This window comes from Nyctereutes procyonoides, unplaced genomic scaffold, assembly GCF_905146905.1.
Source record: "Nyctereutes procyonoides isolate TBG_1078 unplaced genomic scaffold, NYPRO_anot_genome, whole genome shotgun sequence".
Lineage (NCBI taxonomy): Eukaryota > Metazoa > Chordata > Mammalia > Carnivora > Canidae > Nyctereutes > Nyctereutes procyonoides.
This window is the reverse complement of record NW_026575137.1, coordinates 12,916,440-12,938,240: the sequence shown is the minus strand read 5'-3', so window position 1 is coordinate 12,938,240 and position 21,801 is coordinate 12,916,440. Positions and strand designations below refer to the sequence as shown.

Here is a 21,801-nt window from a genome sequence, read left to right as displayed (position 1 = left end):
ATGGGGAAGCTTCTTGCATTCCCTGGAGACAGTAAGACAGAGTGGGGGCAGGGCCAAGGACACTGGACTTGGAGGAGATACTGCACATGAGGTTTGTGTTGGAAAAAGGTACAGGGAGGGGTGGGAGAGTCTGTTGGCCTTAAAGTTCTTCCATATGACTGGGCATTCTAGAAACCTGACCAGCTTATTCAATGGAAGAATGGTTCTTAGGGTGGACAGACCATATCTAAGCCAAAGGACATCAGCTTCCTGTTCCCTCTGGCCCAGAGAGCAGACTCAAAACTCTCTTACATGTGCTGCCTCTTGGTGGGTCCGTTTGCACACCTTCTGGTGCTGGGCTGAATATCCAAGACCCTGTCATCAGGAGCTGAGGAGGGTAGTTAAGATGAAAACAACTGAGGCGCTCTCATCAGTAAAGTGACCAACAGGCACACAGGCATAGGGACAGCTGAGGGAATGACTGCAGATGGCAAAGTAGGGAAGGGGGTCAGATATTAAAGTTGGATTTAAAATACATTTAAGAGAGGTATTTAACTAGATTATCAATGAGATAGTGAATTGCTGAGTCATGGAATGGGCTCTGCAGGGTCATTTTAGTCCTACATCATAACCTCCCCACAGTGGTGTGGAGAGGCCAGTTTGTTACTCTGCAGAGGTAAGTATGGAGGCGGCTTTTGTACACAGCGTGGGTTACATTGTAAATCAGGAAAGGCCTCTTTGTCAGCTCCAGGTGGGACCCCTGAGAATGAAGGGATGTCCTGGTGTCTGTGTTGTGGTCCGAGCATCACATGAGCAACATTTCCTCTAAGGAGGCCACACAGACTCAAAGTCAGCATTTCTCTCTACTTAACTATGTGCCGTTTTTCATACCACAAAAATTATCAGGCAAAGGGGCTCGAAAATCACAGGGAGGTCCATGCAAGCAACGTTGATGTTCTATGTGTCTTCCAGTGATCAGTGAAACTGTCAGAGAAGACTTTCCTATTCCTGATACCTCTTTTTTTTTTATTTTTAAATTTATTTATGATAGTCACACACAGAGAGAGAGAGAGGCAGAGACACAGGCAGAGGGAGAAGCAGGCTCCATGCACCGGGCGCCCAACGTGGGATTCGATCCCGGGTCTCCAGGATCGCGCCCTGGGCCAAAGGCAGGCGCCAAACCGCTGCGCCACCCAGGGATCCCGCCTAATACCTCTTAATATGATTAACTTAGTGAGAATCTTGTGAGCTTCCAGGAAGAGAACTGCTTAGGTCGAGTTTATAAAGAATACTAATGAGATACACCAAAGGAAATGACCAAGGCCGATTCTCAGGGATAAAACTCCCCCTCAAAAGGAGTAAAATCTGAACTGCTTATTAAAAGTACATCATGGACATAAAGCAACCATATGCAAAACAGCTGAGCACACAGAGCTTCATAGAGGTGGGGCTTAGGAACGTTAGAAGGTCAGGTCTGTTCATCTCCATTTCTAATGGTCTACAATGTTTTATGATGTTTTGATTTTATCAGCATTGAAATAGTAAAAAAGAACCAAAAAACATATATGTGTGAAACAAGCTGTAAATCTGCCTCCTTTGGCCAAACTATGTGTGTCTACATGACCACATGTGGGTGGAAAGGGTCCCTAGGCATAATCACAAAATCAAAAGGTTATTTTCTCCGATGTGGGCAAATTTCACTTTAGTTGCAAACCCTTCATTGACAGCATACTCAACAATGAGCAACCGGGAGAGCTCTGACTTTTGAATAGAATATATGAATATGTCAAAGTCCTTTGAAACTCAGGTAGTTGAGGTGAAAGCATTCCACAAGAAAAGCACTCCTCCTCCTTTCTCTGAAAGCTGTCTTACATTTCAAAAGATGACTAGGCATATTCGGAATTTCAAATAGTAGGATGTATTTTGCAGAGAGAAGAGAAAGATTTTTTCATACTACTAGGCAAATGCTTTGTGAAAGGGGTGGGGAGGGGCATGGGAAAGCAGGAGAAAGGGAGCACCAGATAGATACCATGTGGTACTAAATGCTGTGGTACTAATTGGTACTAAATGAATGTGGTACTAAATGAATCAGTTCTACACCTGTAACACAAATGAGACATGTGCCTCTGTGACCCCAGACCCAGGGTGTACAAGAGCAGCTGTAGGCAAGTGGCTGCTGTCACTGCCTAGGATTGTTGAAGGGTCTTGATTTAGCCCATGGACAAAATCGTTGAACAGCAAATATAAACCATCACCGAATGTAAGTCATGAAGAATCTTAAGGAAATTCTTGTTTTATTTATATAGATACGAACTCCTATTTAGCTAATTAGAGCAATGATTACACAATTGACATTCCTGTTCTAGGTTTGTTCACACACTAGAATGGCTTAAGAAAAGCATTATCTAATTTTGATTTTATTTTACACTCTCAAAAGAGATAGAGGGAACATGAAGAAAAAAATGTGGCTCATTCCCTAATTCTGAGGTCCAGCAGGGACAAAACCAGGCTTCTCTGACTCCAGGCCCATCCGAATTGCGGGGAGGTTTCCATGCCTAGGGAAAACCAGGGCAGACGAGGGAAGCCCACTGTGCCCCAGCCTATGTAATGCTACAGTGATTATAACCATGCTCTAGCTGAAGCATATGCTTAACACTAAAGAGGATTTCAACTTAACATCTAAATTTTAAAACTGGAGCATTTCAGCAACGAATAAGCTCAGAGAGCTCATCCCAGAAGTGAAATGAAAGAACTATTGCTCTGACATCTGAAAATCAAGCTGCAGGTCCCAGTTTCACTCCCCTCTCAGGCTCAGGCAGACACATAAGGGGGCGGTGGCTCCTTGGCAGCACCATTCACGGTGGCATCATCATATGGGGGTAATAGCACCTGAGAAGAAACGGAGAAGACCAGAGTGAGTTTTAAAAGTGCACATACATTCCCCTGAACTTTAGCTTCTGTGGAACTTTCTTTTTTTTTTTTTCCTGTGGAACTTTCATGCAGCTAAATGTTTGCCATCACCTGTACCAAATTTCAACCCACCAGCAAGTGGCTATACTTCGATGAGACTTTTTCTTTTCTTTCTTGATGAGACTTTTGTTTCTTTCTTTTTTTAATTTATTTTTTTATCCGTGTTCAATTTGCCAACATACAGAATAACACCCAGTGCTCATCCCACCAAGTGCCCCCCTCAGTGCCCGTCACCCAGTCACCCCCACCCCCCACCCTCCTCCCCTTCCACCACGCCTAGTTCGTTTCCCAGAGTTAGGAGTCTCTCATGTTCTGGATGAGACTTTTTCTTAAAGAAAAAAATGCGAAGAGACTTTTGCTCCTTTCTAGTTTTTTTTTTTTTTTTAAGATTTTATTTATTTGACAGAGAGAGAGAGAGAGCACAAGCAGGAGGAGAGTGAGAAGCAGACTCTTCAGTGAGCAGGGAGCCTGATGCAGGATCCGATCCCAGGACCCTGAGAACATGACCTGGGCTGAAGGCAGACACTTAACCAACTGAGCCACCCAGACACCCTGCCCTTTCTAGGTTTTCCAAACCCTGTTCACATGTACCTGGATGTCAAGGTGCCTGGAAGGCCCCAGGGCTATGTCTCTAGGACTAGGAAGGAGGCAACTGTGTCTCTTGACAGGAAAAAAGGCTTCTGGGTGATGTCTAGTGTGCATACAAATAGGGCAGGCATCTGTCTGACTCAGGAACCACTCATGGTGACATCAGCCACATTTTGTCAGTGTGGCCTTAAATAACTTACTTGACCTCAATTTCTACATCTATAATATGGGGATGCCAGAGAATGAGAGGTCTATAAAATATGTAACACTACTTGATGCACACCTAAGATGGTTGATATCTGTAAATGGCTGAAGAGGAACAAACAAGCACAACTGACAGCCTCCCTGTTCACATCTCAGGTACAAAAACAAGTGCTTGGAATGGTTCATGAACTGTCAACAGAAGAAAACACTGATTGATTTCAGAGTAAACAAACCAGGGAGTATGAACTCAATGTAATTAGCCTTTCTTCAGTCAACTAACACTGATCACGCATATACTAGGTGACAAGCATCATGAGTACAAGTTCATTAAGATAAAGGAGGGTCCCTGCCCTTAGAAATTCAGAGATGAGATGAACTAAAACCTTACCTACCTCAAGTGCTTTGTGGAAAGAGAAAGAACATTCACAAACAGAACAGAACAAAACAAATATATGGACATTGCTTAAATGGAAAGCGGTAGATGTTTATCAATTTCTCGCATTTTCATTTATTTATCCCTTTAGCTTCCAGAGGAACATTAACATTTTTTTTAAGTTTTCTATTTTAAGTTTTTGTCATACAGTATTCACCCAACAATATCATGCATACACACACACACATGCTCCTACCTCTCTAATTCAACACACTTGACTGTATATTCTCCTCTTCCAGTCATGGAGCTCCTGCTGGGCTGAAATCTGGTCTTATGCAACCCTGGAGTTGGGCCCAGTGCCTATTCAACAGTAGGAACTCAGATGTTTCTGGAATGAATGAGTGAGGCATCACCTGGGCTGGTCCTGAGAGGATCTGTACAGTGTATTAGGTTAGATGAGGAAGTGCAGCCTGGCATTCTAGGCAGAGGATATTGACACCGGCTAGGGTCCGATTAGGAGACAGAAACCACCCAGTCATTTGAACAGAGAAGGTTTAATAAAGAATAATTAACAGAGGACTGGTGGTGAACCAGGTAATATTGGGCATGATCAGTGGATGGGTGTGAACAAGATATCAAAGAAGAACACAAGGGGAAAAATACTTTAGGCCCTTCAGGAAGAGGGATCGGGCCCAGACAGAAGAGGAGGTGCTGCAGGTACAAGGGTAAGAGCACAGGTAAGAGGAGAGAAGCCTGAAGGTACAGCATCTTCTGGGACCTGAGGGGAAGAGAGGCAAGGGCCAGAGCATGAACACAGCCCTGTCTTCCACCCAAAGGCACTTCACCCAGGCTCTGGCAGCAGCTTCTCCACAAGGGATCCTAAAGGGTCTCAGCTTGACTGGGGAGAAAAGTGTATTTTCTACAACAAACCCAGAGCTCCTCTCTCTGCATCTGCACACTGGTGTGTGTGTGCACACAGATGTGGTAACTTATAACCAGCAGCAACAGCTGTGATCGACACTAGAAATATTAAATTTTGCATGACTGAGCTTCAGCATTATGTTCCTCAGCCTCATTAAACAATTAAATGATTCATATCTATCACTATCCTTGGAGAAATTATCCTAAAACACAGTGGAGCTACTTAAAAGGGAATGAAATCAGCCACTGCATCCAATTTTTTCTCTTTCCTGAGCAAACTACGATACTCAGATTCTCCCAAATATACACAGATCAAACACATTTTTTTAGAAAGAAAAAAACAGTACTGTAACTTTAACTTTTGTTTTTCAAAATAGACTTACTTTCATATTGTTAGGTTGTCACTGATTCTTGTGATTTATCTTCAAACTTGATTTATTTTTTTTTAATATTTTATTTATTTAGGGGTGGGGAAAGATGGCAGGAGAGTAGAGTCCTCAATTAACCTGGCCCCACCACCTTACCTAGATAACTTTCAAACCATCCTGAACACCTACAAATTTGACCTGAGATTTAAAGTGAGAATAGCCGGAATGCGACAGAGAGAAGGGTTTTCGCTTCTAGCAAGGTAGGAAGGTGGGGGAAAATATATATAATAATCAGGAGGTGGGGCAGGAGGGCAGAAGAGTAGGGTCCCCAAGTCACCCGTCCCCAACGTACCTAACTTTCAAATCATCCTGAAAACCTACGAATTTGGCCTGAGATTTAAAGAGAGAACAGCTGGAATGCTACAGAGAGAAGAGTTCGCGCTTCTATCAAGGTAGGAAGACGGGGAAAAAATAAAGAAATAAAAAAGCATCCAAGGGGGAGGAGCCCCGGGAGGAGCAGGCTACGGCCCTGCGGTGAGTGCCCCCAGGACAGGAGAGCCCCGGCGGGAGAAGCAGCTTTACCAATCTTCCTGGATGGAAAGGCGCCTGCAGGGAGCTTGGGCAGGATCCCGGCGGGGGGGCGGGGGGTGCCCTCAGGCTCCCAGGGGCACTAACAGACACCTGCGCCCGGGGAGAGCGCCACACCGCCGGCACTGGAGAGGGCTGGAGCGCGCGCAAGGCGGGCCCTGGGAGGAGCCCAAGCATTGCCTCGGGCAGCGGCTCCGGGCAGAGGGGGCTGCGCGGCCTGGGAGCGCCGATTCCAGCGATGTAGGCCCTGGAGCCCAGGGCACCAGGGGACACAGCCCAAGATCCGGCGCTTCCTGGGGACAGGCGGAGGCTGGGAGGACACAGGGCAGCAAGGACCCTCCTGCCACTGGGCCGCCTGGAGCTGTGCAGATCGGCGCCCCCTGCCCCTGAAGCATCCAGGCCCCTGCGGACTAGGAGCTGCAGTAGTTACTGCGGGAGAGCTGGCCGCCACCACTGTTGTTGTTCCTCCTGGTGTCACCTTGTGCCTGAGACTGAGCAGGGCCGCCAGGGAGCAGGGGCCTCACAGGACAAACAGCTCCCACTGAGCTGTACACCTGGCAAGGGGCTGGGCAGCTCCCCCAGGTGCACACACCTGAGTATCAGCACAGCAGGCCCCTACCCCAGAAGACCAGCTGGAAGGACAGGAGAAGAGCAAGTTCTTGACCAAGCAGCGCTAGAAAGTTCCAGGGGAAGTCGAGGAATTTACAGTACATAGAATCAGAGGATACCCCCTCTTGTTTTTTGTTTTCTGTGTGTTCCCCCCCTTTTTTCTTTTCTCTCTCTTTTTCTCCTTTTTCCAGTACAACTTGTTTTTAGCCACTCCGCACTGAGCAAAATGACTAGAAGGAAAAACTCACCACAAAAGAAAGAATCAGAAACAACACTCTCTCCCACAGAGTTACAAAATTTGGATTAAAATTCGATGTCAGAAAGCCAAATCACAAGCACAATTATAAAGCTGCTGGTGGCTCTAGAAAAAAGCATAAAGGATTCAAGAAACTTCATGACTGCAGAATTTAAATCTAATCAGGCTGAAATTAAAAATCAATTAAATGAGATGCAATCCAAACTGGAGGTCCTAATGATGAGGGTTAATGAGGTAGAAGAACGAGTGAGTGACATAGAAGACAAGTTGATGGCAAGGAAGGAAGTAGAGGAAAAAAGAGACAAACGATTAAAAAAAAAGATCATGAGGATAGGTTAAGGGAAATAAATGACAGCCTCAGAAGAAAAAAATCTACGTTTAATTGGGGTTTCCGAGGGCGTCAAAAGGGACAGAGGACCAGAAAGTGTATTTGAACAAATCATAGCTGAGAACTTCCCTAACGTGGGAAGGGAAACAGGCATTCAGATCTAGGAGATAGATCTACCCCCCCTAAAATCAATAAAAATCGTTCAACACCTCAACATTTAATAGTGAAACGTGGAAATTCCTAAGATAAAGAGAAGATCCTTAAAGCAGCAAGAAACAAGGGATCCCGAACCTTTATGGGGAGAAGTATTAGGGTAACAGCAGACCTCTTCACAAGATCTGGCAGGCCAGAAAGGGCTGGCAGGATATATTCAGGGTCCTAAATGAGAAGAACCTACAACCAAGATACTTTATCCAGCTAGGTTCTCATTCAGAATAGAAGGAGAGATAAAGAGCTTCCAAGATAGGCAGAGACTGAAAGAATATGTGACCACCAAACCAGCTCTGCGAGAAATATTAAGGGGGACTCTGTAAAAGAAAGAGGAAGTCCAAGGAAACAATCCACAAAAACAGGGACTGAACAGGTATCATGATGACACTAAATTCATATCTTTCAATAGTAACTCTGAACGTGAATGGGCTTAATGAACCCATCAAAAGGCGCAGGGTTTCAGACTGGATAAAAAAGCAAGACCCATCTATTTGCTGTCTACAAGAGACTCATTTTAGACAGAAGGACACCTACAGCCTGAAAATAAAAGGTTGGAGAACCATTTACCATTCAAATGGTCCTTAAAAGAAAGCAGGGGTAGCCATCCTTATATCAGATAAATTAAAGTTTATCCTGAAGACTGTAGTGAGAGATTAAGAGGGACGCTATATCATACTTAAAAGATCTATCCAACAAGAGGACTTAACAATCATCAATATTTATGCCCTGAATGTGGGAGCTGCCAAGTATATTAATCAATTAATAACCAAAGTTAAGACATACTTAGATAATAATACACTTATACTTGGTGACTTGAACACAGTGCTTTCTACAATCGACAGATCTCCTAAGCACAACATCTCCAAAGAAACAAGAGCTTTAAATGATACACTGGACCAGATGGATTTCACAGATATTTACAGAACTTTACATGCAAGTGCAACTGAATACACATTCTTCTCAAGTGCACATGGAACTTTCTCCAGAATAGACCACATACTGGGTCACAAATCAGGTCTTAAACAAAACCAAAAGATTGGGATCCTCTGCTGCATATTTTCAGACCATAATACTTTGAAACTAGAACTAAATCACAAGAAGTTTGGAAGGATTTCAAACACATGAGGGAAAAGACTGCTAAAAGATGAAAGGGTCAACCAGGAAATTAGGGAAGAATTAAAAAGATTCATGAAAACTAATGAGAATGAAGATACAACTGTTCAAAATCTTTGGGATACAGTAAAAGAGTTGAGGGGGAAATACATCGCAATACAAGCATCCATCCAAAAACTGGAAAGAACTGAAATACAAAAGATAACCTTGCACCTAAAGGAGCTGGAGAAAAAACAGCAAATAGATCCTACACCCAGCAAAAGAAGAGAGTTAATAAAGATTCGAGCAGAACTCAATGAAATAGAGACCAGAACTGTGGAACAGATCAACAAAACCAGGAGTTGGTTCTTTGAAAGAATTAGTAAGATAGATAAACCATTAGCCAATCTTATTAAAAAGAAGAGAGAAAGACTCAAATTAATAAAACTATGAATGAAAAAGGAGAGATCACCATCAATAACAAATGATTTTAAAAATTTATTATGAGCAGTTATATGCCAATAAGTTAGGCAATCTAGAAGAAATGGATGCATTTCTGGAAAACCACAAACTACCAAAACTGGAACAGGAAGAAATAGAAAACCTGAACAGGCCGATAACCAGGGAGGAAATTGAAGCAGTCATCAGAAACTTCCCAAGACACAAAAGTCCAGGGCCAGATGGCTTCCCAGGGGAATTCTATCAAACGTTTAAAGAAGAAACCATACTTATTCTACTAAAGCTGTTTGGAAAGATAGAAAGAGATGGAGTACTTCCTAATTCCTTCTATGAGGCAAGCATCACCTTAATTCCAAAACCAAAGACCCCACCAAAAAGGAGAATTACAGACCAATATCCCTGATGAACATGGATGCAAAAATTCTCAACAAGATACTAGCCAATAGGATCCAATAGTACATTAAGAAGATTATTCACCATGACTAAGTGGGATGTATCCCCCAGATGCAAGGCTGGTTCAACACTCGTAAAGCAATCAATGTGATTCATCATATCAGCAAGAGAAAAAACAAGAACCATATGATCCTTTCATTAGATGCAGAGAAAATATTTGACAGAATACAGCATCCATTCCTGATCAAAACTCTTCAGAGTGTAGGGATAGAGGGAACATTCCTCAGCATATTAAAAGCCATCTACGAAAAGCCCACAGCAAATATCATTCTCAGTGGGGAAACACTGGGAGCATTTCCCCCAAGATCAGGAACAAGACAGGGATGTTCACTCTCACCACTGCTATTCAACATAGTACTAGAAGTCCTAGCCTCAGCAATCAGGCAACAAAAAGAAATAAAAGGCATTCAAATTGGCAAAGAAGAAGTCAAACTCTTCCCTCTTCACAGATGACATGATACCGTACTTAGAAAACCCAAAAGACTCCACCCCAAGATTGATGGAACTCATACAGCAATTTGGCAGTGTGGCAGGATACAAAATCAATGCCCAGAAATCAGTGGCGTTTCTATTCACTAACAATGAGACTGAAGAAAGAGAACTTAAGGAGTCAATCCCATTTACATTTGCACCCAAAAACATAAGATACCTAGGAATAAACTCAACCAAAGAGGTCAAGGATCTATACCCTAAAAACTACAGAACACTTCTGAAAAAAATTAAGGAAGACACAAAGAGATGGAAAAATATTCCATGCTCATGGATTGGAAGAATCAATATTGTGAAAATGACAATGCTACCCAGGGCAATTTACAAATTTAATGCAATCCTTATCAAAATACCATGGACTTTCTTCAGAGAGTTGGAACAAGTCATCTTAAGATTTGTGTGGAATCAGAAAAGACTCCGAACAGCCAGGGGAATATTAAAAAAGAAAACCATATGTGGGGGCATCACAATGCCAGATTTCAGGTTGTACTACAAAGCTGTGGTCATCAAGACAGTGTGGTACTGGCACAAAAACAGACACATAGATCAATGGAACAGAATAGAGAACCCAGAAGTGGACCCTCAACTTTATGGTCAACTAATATTCGACAAAGCAGGAAAGACTATCCACTGGAAGAAAGACAGTCTCTTCAATAGATGGTGCTGGGAAAATTGGACATCCACATGCAGAAGAATGAAACTAGACCACTCTCTTGCACCATACACAAAGATAAACTCAAAATGGATGAAAGATCTAAATGTGAGACAAGATTCCATCAAAATCCTAGATGAGAACACAGGCAACACTCTTTTTGAACTTGGCCACAGTAACTTCTTGCAAGATACATCCACGAAGGCAAGAGAAACAAAAGCAAAAATGAATTATTGGGACTTCATCCAGATAAGAAGCTTCTGCACAGGAAAAGCAAAAGTCAACAAAACTAAAAGACAACCTACAGAATGGGAGAAGATATTTGCAAATGACGTATCAGATAAAGGGCTAGTATCCAAGATCTATCAAGAGCTTATTTAAACTCAACAGAAAAAAAAAGAGAAAAAAAAGAAAAAGAAATAAACTCAACAGAAAAGAAACAAACAATCCAATCATGAAATGGGCAAAAGGCATGAACAGAAATCCCACAGAGGAAGACATAGACATGGCCAACACGCACATGAGAAAATGCTCCGCATCACTTGCCATCAGGGAAATACAAATCAAAACCACAATGAGATACCACCTCACACCAGTGAGAATGGGGGAAATTAACAAGGCAGGAAACCACAAATGTTGGAGAGGATGCGGATAAAAGGGTACCCTCTTACACTGTTGGTGGGAATGTGAACTGGTGCAGCCACTCTGGAAAACTGTGTGGAGGTTCCTCAACGAGTTAAAAATAGACTTGCCCTACGACCCAGCAATTGCACTGCTGGGGATTTACCCCAAAGATTCAGATGCAATGAAACGCCGGGAACACCTGCACCCCGATGTTTCTAGCAGCCATGTCCACAATAGCCAAACTGTGGAAGGAGCCTGGGTGTCCATGGAAAGATGAATGGATAAAGAAGATGTGGTCTATGTATCCAATGGAATATTCCTCAGCCATTAGAAACGACAAATACCCACCATTTGCTTCAACGTGGATGGAACTGGAGGGTATTATGCTGAGTGAAGTAAGTCAATCGGAGAAGGACAGTGTATGGTCTCATTCATTAGGGGAATATAAAAAATTAGTGACAGGGAATAAAGGGAAAGGAGAGAAAATGAGGGAAACTATCAGTGAGGGTGACCAAATATGAGAGACGCCTAACTCTGGGAAATGAACTAGGGGTAGTCGAAGGGGAGGTGGGTGGGGGGTTGGGGTGACTGGGTGAGAGGCACTGAGGGAGGCACTTGGCGGGATAAGCACTGGGTGTTATGCTATATGTTGGCAAATTGAACTCCAATAAAAAAAGAAAGAAAGAAATAATCAAGTAGGGGAGGGGCACCGTGGAGAGCCGGGCTAAAGCCCAGCTGCGAGAGCCTCGGGGACGGGAAAGCCCAGCCCCGGAGAAGCAGGAAGCTTGAAAAATCCGCAGCAGATTCTCCCCGGACGGACGGAAAGGTGCTCAGCCGGGAACTCGAGCCGAGTCGCCGCAGGGGCAGTGAAGCCCCCAGTTTCCCCGGAGTCACTGACGGAGGAAGCGCAGCTTGGGGTCAGCGCGCTGCACACCGCGGGCTAATCTCCGCGAAGAGCGGGATCGCGCACCCGGCGGGGCCTGGGGAGCAGCCGGTCAGGCGGGCGGGGGCTCCGGCGGAGGGGTCGCCGCCTTGCTGCCTTGCTGCCTTGAGGAGCTGCGACCTGGGAGCGCGATTCCAGCAACACAGCCCAGGATCTTGTGCTCCCCCCGGGACAGGCGGAGGCGGGGAGGGCACAGGACAGGGAGGACGCTCCCGCCGCGGGGCCCCGGAGCTGTGCACATCAGCGCCCCCGCGCCGCCCGGGAGCGTCTAGGCCAGGGCGGACTGGGAGCTGCGGTAGTTACTGGGGGAGCTGGCTCCAGGGCTGGAGACCTGGCCGCGGACAGTGGTGGGGTTCCTCCTGGTCTCACCCCGAGCCTGGGAGGGGCGGGGCCGCCAGGGGACAGGGGCCTCACGGGGTACACAGCTCGGACTGAGCCCGGCACCTGGCGGGGGGCGGGACATCTCTGCCAGGTACGCACACCTGAGAATCAGGGCAGCAGATCCCTCCCCCAGAAGACCAGCTGGCAGGACCGGGAAGAGCAAGTTCTTGACCAAACAGCGCTGGAAAGCTCCAGGGGAAGTCGAGGGATTTATACTATGCAGAACCAAAGGGCACCCCCACTTTTTTCCTCTTTCTCCAGTACAGCTCATTTTTATATCATACTACAAGTTGCCAATATTTTTTCTCTTTTTCCACGTTAACTACAATACTTTATCACCTCTTCATCTTTAAGTTTCTTCCTTTTTGACTTTCCTATTTCTACAATTACATGTCTTAGATGTATTTTCCACTTCTAGATTCCTTTCAACATACTCAATTCAATTTTGGGAGATACACGAGATGTGTGTGTGTGTGTGTGTGTGTGTGTGTGTGTGTGTGTTGTTTTCTCTGCCTCATTTTGTACTACAACGGCGGAAGTTAATACTTTCTAGAACATGACCAGCATGCACCCAGAACCAAGTGGTATACCGTGCTGGTTCATTCTGTGAGATTATATTCTCTCTTCATTCCCATTCTGCCCCCTCTTTTATCTCGTTTATGTTTTGGTGGTCAGGGTCGGGGCTTTCTACAAGTATTGCTGGTTTATAAATGTGGGACTGAGCATCTTCTAACATACAGAACTTAATACATTCAGAACCAAGAGGATCACCCTCTAGGACCCCTCAGGTAGACTACATTCTCTTTCCACTACAACTTCTTCACCACCACCAACTCCCAGTCCCCCCTTTTTTTCTTCTCTTTTTTTCTCTTCTTTCTTTCTTCTCTGGGATTTTTGGCCTTTTATTTTTTACTACTTTGTTTTAAAAATTGTTTTCACTTTAATGACCCTTTTGTGTTGTTTTGTTCTGATCTTTGTTTTCATTTTCTAGTCCCTGACCTCATCTAAGCTGAAACTTACTTAGGTCATGGTTCATATTCTTAACTCAGCCTGCTTACACAGCCACTCTGCACTGAGCAAAATGGCTAGAAGGAAGAGTTTACCGCAAAAGAAAGAATCTCTCTGCTACAGAGCTACAGAATATGGATTACAATTCAAAGTCAGAAAGCCAATTCACAAGCACAATTATAAAGCTACTGGTGGCTCTGGAAAAAAGCATAAAGGATTCTAGAGACTTCATGACTGCACAATTTAGATTTAATCAGGCTGAAATTAAAAATCAATGAAATGAGATGCAATCCAAACTGGTTGTCCTAATGACCAGGGTTAATGAGGTGGAAGAAAGGGTGAGCGACATAGAAGACAAGTTGATGGCAAGGAAGGAAGCTAAAGAAAAAGAGAAAAACAACTAAAAGACCATGAGGAAAGGTTAAGGGAAATAAATGATAGCCTCAGAAGGAAAAAATCTGCATATAATTGGGGTTCCAGAAAACGTCAAGAGGGCCAGAGGGCCAGAAAGCATATTTGGACAAATCATAGCTGAGAACTTCCCCTAATTTGGGGAGAGAAACAGGCATTCAGATCCAGGAGATACAGAGGTTTCCCTTCCAAATGAAAACTGTTCAACATCTTGACATTTAATAGTGAAACTTATGAATTCCAAAGATAAAGAGAAAATCCTTAAAGCAGTGAGAGACAAGAGATTCTTAGCTTATATGGGGAGAAATATCAGATTAATAGCAGACCTCTTCACAGAGACCTGGCAGGGCAGAAAGGGCTGGCAGGATATATTCAGGGTCCTAAATGAGAAGAAAATGCAGCCAAGAATACTTTATCCAGCAAGGCTGTCACTCAAAATAGAAGGAGAGATAAAGAGCTTCCAAGATAGGCAGAAACTGAAACAATATGTGACCACCAAACCAGCTTTGCAAGAAATATTAAGGGGGACCCTGTAAAAGAAAGATGGAGCCCAAAGAAATAATCCACAAAAACAGGGACTGAGTACTTGGAAATCTGAGAAAACAACTGTAGAGGCAATTAAGATAGGACATGCCAATGAGGGTCCATACAACAAAACTGGTTGAAATCCAATTAGTTTGACATTTTTAGAAGTTGGCATTTAGTTAAACTCTTTCACTCTTAAAAATTTAGTCATCCATAATGAATGACTAAAAAATAATCTCTTAGGACTAAGAATATAGGTCATATTCTATTTCAAACTAAAGTCTCTACCTGGTAAATGGCAGCTACTCAATGAGTAGATAAACACAGACAGATTACAAATCTCAGCAGAGACTAATTTACTTCAAGTAATATTCAATATGCTGAAATTCCTATCTAAGTACAATCCTTTGGAGTTTGTCTTAATATGAGCTCAACCACAGTGACTGTGTGATAATGTAACTTTCTGACATGCAGGTGGAAAAACCCCTCTTGCCAGTGACCCCAGAAGGCAGCTCTTCATAAGGAAGGTTAGAATCTGTCTGTAGTGTTTCTTTAATTGGAAGTTATCTTGCTAGGTAACAGTGTGCTTGTGGGAAGTAGTTCCTCAATCATTTTAATTCAACTCAACCAATACTCAGAGTGTTACCAGAGTAGACTTCATTCTTCCTAGCTACTTCAATATATAAAACAGTTGGAGGGAGAAATAAATCTGCAAAATATAACACAGAAGTGACTCCAGCTGGCCATAAATCCACAAGTCATTAAAATTTGGGAAATAAATTCATCCCATCAAAGACTAAGAAATGATAAAATGCTCAAGAGCAAATAACTATCAGTAAAAATAGGAGATGTTTGGGTACTATGGTTAGAGTTGGACTTACACTATCATACCAGAGCTTAGGCACTAAAGGCTTATTTCGAACTCTACAGTTGCTAAGATTACATCCCCCAAAGTATTATATGTAAGTAACATAGATATCTTCAGACACACAAAACTGCATGCCAAATTTTATGTTTGTGCAATTATTTTCCTGGAAAGAGCATTCAGAGCTTCTATCAGATTCTCAAAGAACCATTCCTGGAGATTTGGAAGTCCAAATCTAGGGGTTGGTAAAAGGCCCAAGGTAAATTGCACCAGGAGTTTGCTTGCTGGACAACACCCCCCACCCGCCCGCCCATCCTAGCAAAATGAGGTATATTAAGGTGAAACCAGTGACCAGGATGACAGCTGTGTGGACCTAGTCCACCCAGTGGTAGGGAAAGGAGAAGCCCTAGGAAAAAAAGAGAACTGACTGCTGATGTCACAGAGCCAAACACTTGGAAAATACTATTACTAGGTGGCTGACAGACTTAACAGCCACGTAGGAAGGATGGGTAAAACAGGTAAAAAAAAAAGGTAAAAAATAAATAAATAAATAAAACCCCCAAATTTGGCAGATGAAAAAACAAGGCAAATGTTTGCTGGGAAAAAACACTATATGAGAGAATGTATACCACTGAGCTCTGCACCGAACAATATTCCCATATATGTATATGTCTCTTGTCAAAGGCAAACACTCACTGATGGCGGCCCCAGAAAATCTGATATGATGATGCGAGGAGGACAAGGGAAGCGGGGACACAAGTAGGAGAATGAGAACTAAATCCTAGTCAACCACAAGAAGTCAAAAGAGATCTTGGGTAGATCATCAAACAGCGATGTCAACATTACTTTTAAAATACAGAGGCAAACACTAGAAGAAATAGGAAAAGGAGTCAGCAGGGCCAACTGCAGGGGTGACAGGTAGGAGACAGGCAGGGCAATGCAGAAACCAATCTTTCACTGCCATGAGCTTTAGCTATGCACACATAATACCATGTTAACAACACAGATATTTAAAAATAAAAGAGTAATCATGGCAGTGTTGAAGGAAAGAGGAAATCCGTCATCAAGGGGCTGAGCTTCAACCTGAGGGTGGGGGCAGGCTAAGCGCCCCATCTTTCCCTTAGCTTGTTGGCTGGCAGGTGAGTTGTGCCTTTCATAGGAGCTTCTGTGGAGGCCTGGAAGGAAGCTGAGCCCACCTGCCAGGTCTGCTACTCTCAAAGTGAGAAAGAGTGGTAGGACCTGCACCGCGTGCAGTACAGATGCTGCACAAAGCAGCCAGGGACACTGTGCTGGGTAAAGCTATGAGCTCGGGTTGTCTGTTCTCATGGAGGACCGGCCCCACTTCTGCTAGAGACTCCTGCAGTCCTGTGAGTCCCAGCCACCACGTCCAAACACAACGCAGAGCACCCCCTATACCAGTGCCAACAAGCGAACGACAGTGCCCTCAGGTACCTCCAAGGAAACACACATGTGCAAAAGGAAAACAACCTATTCCCTCATTTAATACCACATTCTTCATGCTGCTCAGCCCACACCAGCAGCAGCCCAATATCTGACCCTACCTTTACATGATCTATCCAGGTAGATCATCTACACAGCATCCTTGTTACCAATCTGACTCCTCCTCGTGATTTTTCTCTCCTGGAATGCTTTTTTTTCTTATGTTGCTCCATATAAACCCAAACAACCCAAGGCTCAAGTTAAATTCACTGCTAATATGGAGATCTGAAATATTCCAGCCTCAATAACACTCTTCTCCACTTTATCATGCCCTGTTATAGTACAATAAGCTCTTGAAATAAAACACTATAATAATATATTTTCAGATTCTTTTTTTAAAAAAGATTTTATCTTTTATTTCAGAGAGAGAGAGCACACAAGCTGGGGGTGGGTAGCAAGGTAGAGGCAGAGAGAGAGAAGCAGGCTCCCCACTGAGCAGGGAGCCTGACAAGGATGTGGAGCTCAATCCCGGGATCCCGAAATCATGACCTGAGCTGAAGGTAGACACTTACCCGACTGAACCACTCAAGCGCCCCTCTGAGTCCTTATAAATATATGAAGTCATAAGAATAACAATGGAAATGGCAGCAATAATATAACCCTTTGAACTCAAGACACAAAATCATTTTCTGAAGCACTTATGCAATTTATTAATTATAGATTATCTTGTACTCTGAACTGTCTCATATACATTTACCTTTCTCCTCTCCAAAAAGTTTCTAAAAGGCAAGAGTCTCACACTTCCATATTCCTTTCTCAGAAATAGTTCTTAGACAAAGGGGTGTTCAAATGTGAGTTCTATCCCTTAGTACAATGTGTGGCCATGATCAAATTCTAGAGGCAATATGGTGGTGGACAAACACAGCATCTGAAATCAGACCAGGGTTCAAATTCTAGCCCTGTGATTGATGATCCCTGGGGTCCTCTGTTACTAAATGTACCTGATCTGTAGCTTCTATACCTATAAAATGAAGACAGGCTCCCTTGCACGCGGTGTTGTAAGGATCTAAGGGAGTTAACATACCTAACGTGGAGTACAAGCTTAGCATCTGTGTGCTCAATGAATGGCAGCAATCCCCCAGTTATAGAAAGGTAATTAAAACAGTATTATTTTAGGGGCACCAGGTGGCTCAGTCGGTTCAAGTGTCTGCTTTTGGCTCAGGGCATGGTCCCAGGGTGCTGGGATCAAGCCCCACAATGGGCTTCCTGCTCAGCAGGGGAGTCTGCTTTTCCCTCTTCTGCCCCTCCCCCTGCTCCTGCTCTCTCTCTCTCTCTCTCTCTCTCTTGCCCCCCCCAAATGAATAAAATCTTAAAAAAAAAACAGTATCATTTTATCCAACTAGTTCAGCTCCATGCTTTCCTCAAGAAAGTAACACCAGTAAGCCCTCTATTTACACATTCATTTACTTGGGTTAGAAAAGAAGTTCTCCTTTCCTTTCTCGGCTCTGGCGGTGGCAGAATGTGGTAGAGGCTAAAATTGAAGCTGCTCTGGGCCTCCTTGTTGAAGCAAACAGATGATAGGATAAAGGCCTACACGGAAAGCTCACTGAACTAACAACCTATTTGATATAGACCGTGTCTCAAGAATCCTGAAGATATTCCTGTTCTTCAATATGGAAAGAGAGCCCAAAGGTTGTGGTGAGCAAATCCTTTGGAAACAGCCAGCTCATGACTCCTTTTATTTCAAAAGCTAGGAGTAGACAGTACATTCATCTCCCCCTACAACAGGATTTGCCATCCCTACCTCATATCTCCTTTACTGGATCTAAACAAAAGTAACTGCATGAGAAAGGCCTCTCTCTATGAAAAATGGATGCCATTTTTACTGTGAGAAGTGTGGACATATGGTTCTAATCTACAACCCAAAGTAAGATTTGGTTGTAACAGCATATCTGTGCACTCACTCCCTATCCACATACATCCAGCCTCCTGTTGGAGGCCAGTTAGGCTGAGAAGCAGAGATGGAGAGAACAGGGTGAAATCTGGAGCAGGGTGCCCTATGTCGGCTTAGCAGCGCCCATGGGAGGGGCGTGGGTGGAGGGAAGCACATGCAAACTCTATGTCAGGAAAGACCAAGGCACACATGCAGCAGTGTAGGTAGTTTGCTGTCTAGCTAAGTGCATGAGGCAGGATTACAAGAGATGAGCCTGGAACAACAGGCTCAATCCCAGCTGGTCTTGTAAGCAATGACAGGAACACGGTACCTTCTTCCATAGAAACCAGTGGTCCTCACCATTTTGGGGGAGAGGGAGGGGTGCTGGGAACTTTGGTAATGTCGAAATGGAAGAGACCTCCATGGGCAGACAGATTATTTTTATGAAATCAACTGCCTTATTTCTTCCCACAAAACACGAAAAACTAAAGAAAATACCATTGTAAATGGAGACTTCTTTTCCTTGTTTTGGCTCTTTTGGGGAGGCATAGGGTGGGAAGCAAGGGGCTTGGTATTCATTAGGGCACAACAGCTCGTGAGAGCACCAACTGCTGAGAAATCAGTAACAGCCCCTCAAAGTTGCCTCACAAATAAGATAAGAGTTGGCAGGACGAGGTTATAATTCTGCTCCCTTTTCTCATTTCATGAAAATATTAGAACGCAAGTAGCTGAGACTGATGTTACTGTAGGGATAATCCTGAATCTATTCCTATTTACTGAAAGGGAAAAAAAATCAAACTGCTGGCAAACTTAGATTTTTAAATATTACCCCACAAGTTACAAATGGCTATTATAGAGCAAAGAGGAGTGACGGCACAGCTGAGAAATGCTCCGGTAATAAATGGCAGAACTCCGTGAAGACTTTTAAATAAGGGGTTGACAAATCAGTTTTTTTTTTTTGAAGTTTACTGTATTATATCTTTTATTTATTTTTTTTAATTTTATTTATTTATTTAATTTATTTATTTATTTTTAATAAATTTACTTTTTATTTGTGTTCAATTTGTCAACATACAGAATAAGTGCTCATCCCGTCAAGTGCCCTTTCAGTGCCCGCCACCCAGTCACCCCCACCCCCCGCCCACCTCCCCTAGTTTGTTTTCCAGAGTTAGGAATCTTTCATGTTCTGTCTCCCTTTCTGATATTTCCCACTTATTTTTTCTCCTTTCCCCTTTATTCCCTTTCACTATTTTTTATATTCCCCAAATGAATGAGACCATATAATGTCTGTCTTTCTCTGATGGACTTATTTCACTCAGCATAATACCCTCCAGGTCCATCCACGTTGAAGCAAATGGTGGGTATTTGTTGTTCCTAATGGCTGAGTAATATTCCATTGTATACATAGACCACATCTTCTTTATCTATTCATCTTTCGATGGGCACCGAGGCTCCTTCCACAGTTTGGCTATTGTGGACATTGCTGCTATAAACATCGGGGTGCAGGTGTCCCTGCATTTTACTGCTGACAGATCAGTTTTATGATTTAGATCAATCTGGCAGCAGCAAAGAGAAAAGAACTGAAGAGAAAGGAGAGCTGAAAAGACTTATGTAAAAGACTAATTGTAATAGGTTTAAAAATGACTTCCAGGTTCCTGGCCAAGGTGACAGGTGTACACTACTACCGTTCACTACAATCAAAGGAAAGCAGCATATATGAAAGAAATGGAGTAAGCCCTGTGGTGTGCTCTCTCAGGGGTTGGCTGAGTGGCTGGGGGTACAGGCATGGAGCTGAGCTTGTTCACACAACTTAGGCTATTTCCTCCAAATGAAAGAAAAAAAAAAAGAGAACAAGAGAGATGATATATTAGATACTGCTCATTTCATCCACGAGCATTGGTCCTGCTGTAGCAGATAAGCAGACAGCTTATCTGCTAGTGGAAAGGCCTGATAAATAGAATTTATTTTCCATTGGGAAGTGCAGAGTTTCCCAACTGGTGTCCAGTCACAAGACCCTGCCATACAAACACTGGTTTTTCCTGTTTGCTACTATTTTGAGAAGCCTGGGGCCCTTGGGGGTAGAGGCTGAAAGCAGGGGCTGCGGACAGACCATCTGGGTCCACCAATCCCAGCTTTGAGACCTCAGGCTGGCCACTTACCTTCTTATTTCGCTTTTTTTAAAAACAGATTTTATTTATTTATTCATGAGAGATACAGAGAGAGGCAGAGACACAGGCAGAGGGAGAAGCTCCTCCTTGCGGGGAGCCTGATGTGGGACTCAATCCCAGGACCCCGGGATTAAGACCTGAGCCAAAGGCAGATGCTCAACCGCTGAGCCACCCAGGCATCCCCACTCATCTTCTAAATCCTTACTTTTCTTCATCTGTAGACAGGGCCATAATCGTCTCTCTCTCACAAGGTTAGTGAAATAAGTCCAAGTAATGTGCTTCTTAGATTGTACATGGCATGTACTAAAGTTCAACAAATCACTTTATTATTATTTTAAAAGATTTAATTTATTTATTCATGAGAGACACAAGAGAGAGAGAGAGAGAAGCAGAGACACAGGCAGAGGGAGAGGCAGGCTCCATGCAGGGACCCCGATGTGGAACTCAGTCAGGGACTCCAGGATCACGCCCTGGGCCGAAGGCAGGCGTTAAACAGCTGAGCCACCCAGGCGTCACAACAAATCACTTTATCCCATGCATTTATGGAAGGATGAGAGGGCTTGTGGTATTGGACATACCGCCAAGTATTAAAATGACCCAGAAATAAGGCAAATGGAAATTGGGCTATAATGTTTTTATTTCATATATTAATGGATAGACACACAGATGGATACAGAAAGAAAGGAACAGAGTGGGAGGGAGAGAGGAAGGTGTGTATTACTTTTTTTTCTGATAGTAAACCAAAACGAGCCTTATGGAATAAATCTTTGTATAAGAGACAGTAGATAACACTGCAGATAACAGCTTCTGCTACTATTTTTCAAAGTTTTAGTGACTGTTTTGCAAGCAAATTATTCTTTTATAGATTTTCTACTACAATGTGTTAAATATAAACTTGATTTAAATGTATAAGCAAAATCACAAATATGGGAGAATTAAAACTTTCTCAGGAAAAAGATACCCT

General features: G+C 43.4%; 1 protein-coding gene across 1 annotated transcript in view; it reads right to left on the bottom strand.

The window, feature by feature from the left end:
- Nucleotides 1-2,256: 2,256 nt before the first annotated feature.
- The window catches only part of LAPTM4B (lysosomal protein transmembrane 4 beta), a 99,203-nt gene continuing 79,658 nt past the window's right edge, over nucleotides 2,257-21,801 (bottom strand). The window contains exon 7 of the mRNA XM_055303398.1: nucleotides 2,257-2,868. Coding sequence (XP_055159373.1) covers nucleotides 2,791-2,868 — 78 coding nt within the window. The 3' untranslated portion in view covers nucleotides 2,257-2,790. The remainder of the gene's footprint in view (nucleotides 2,869-21,801) is intronic.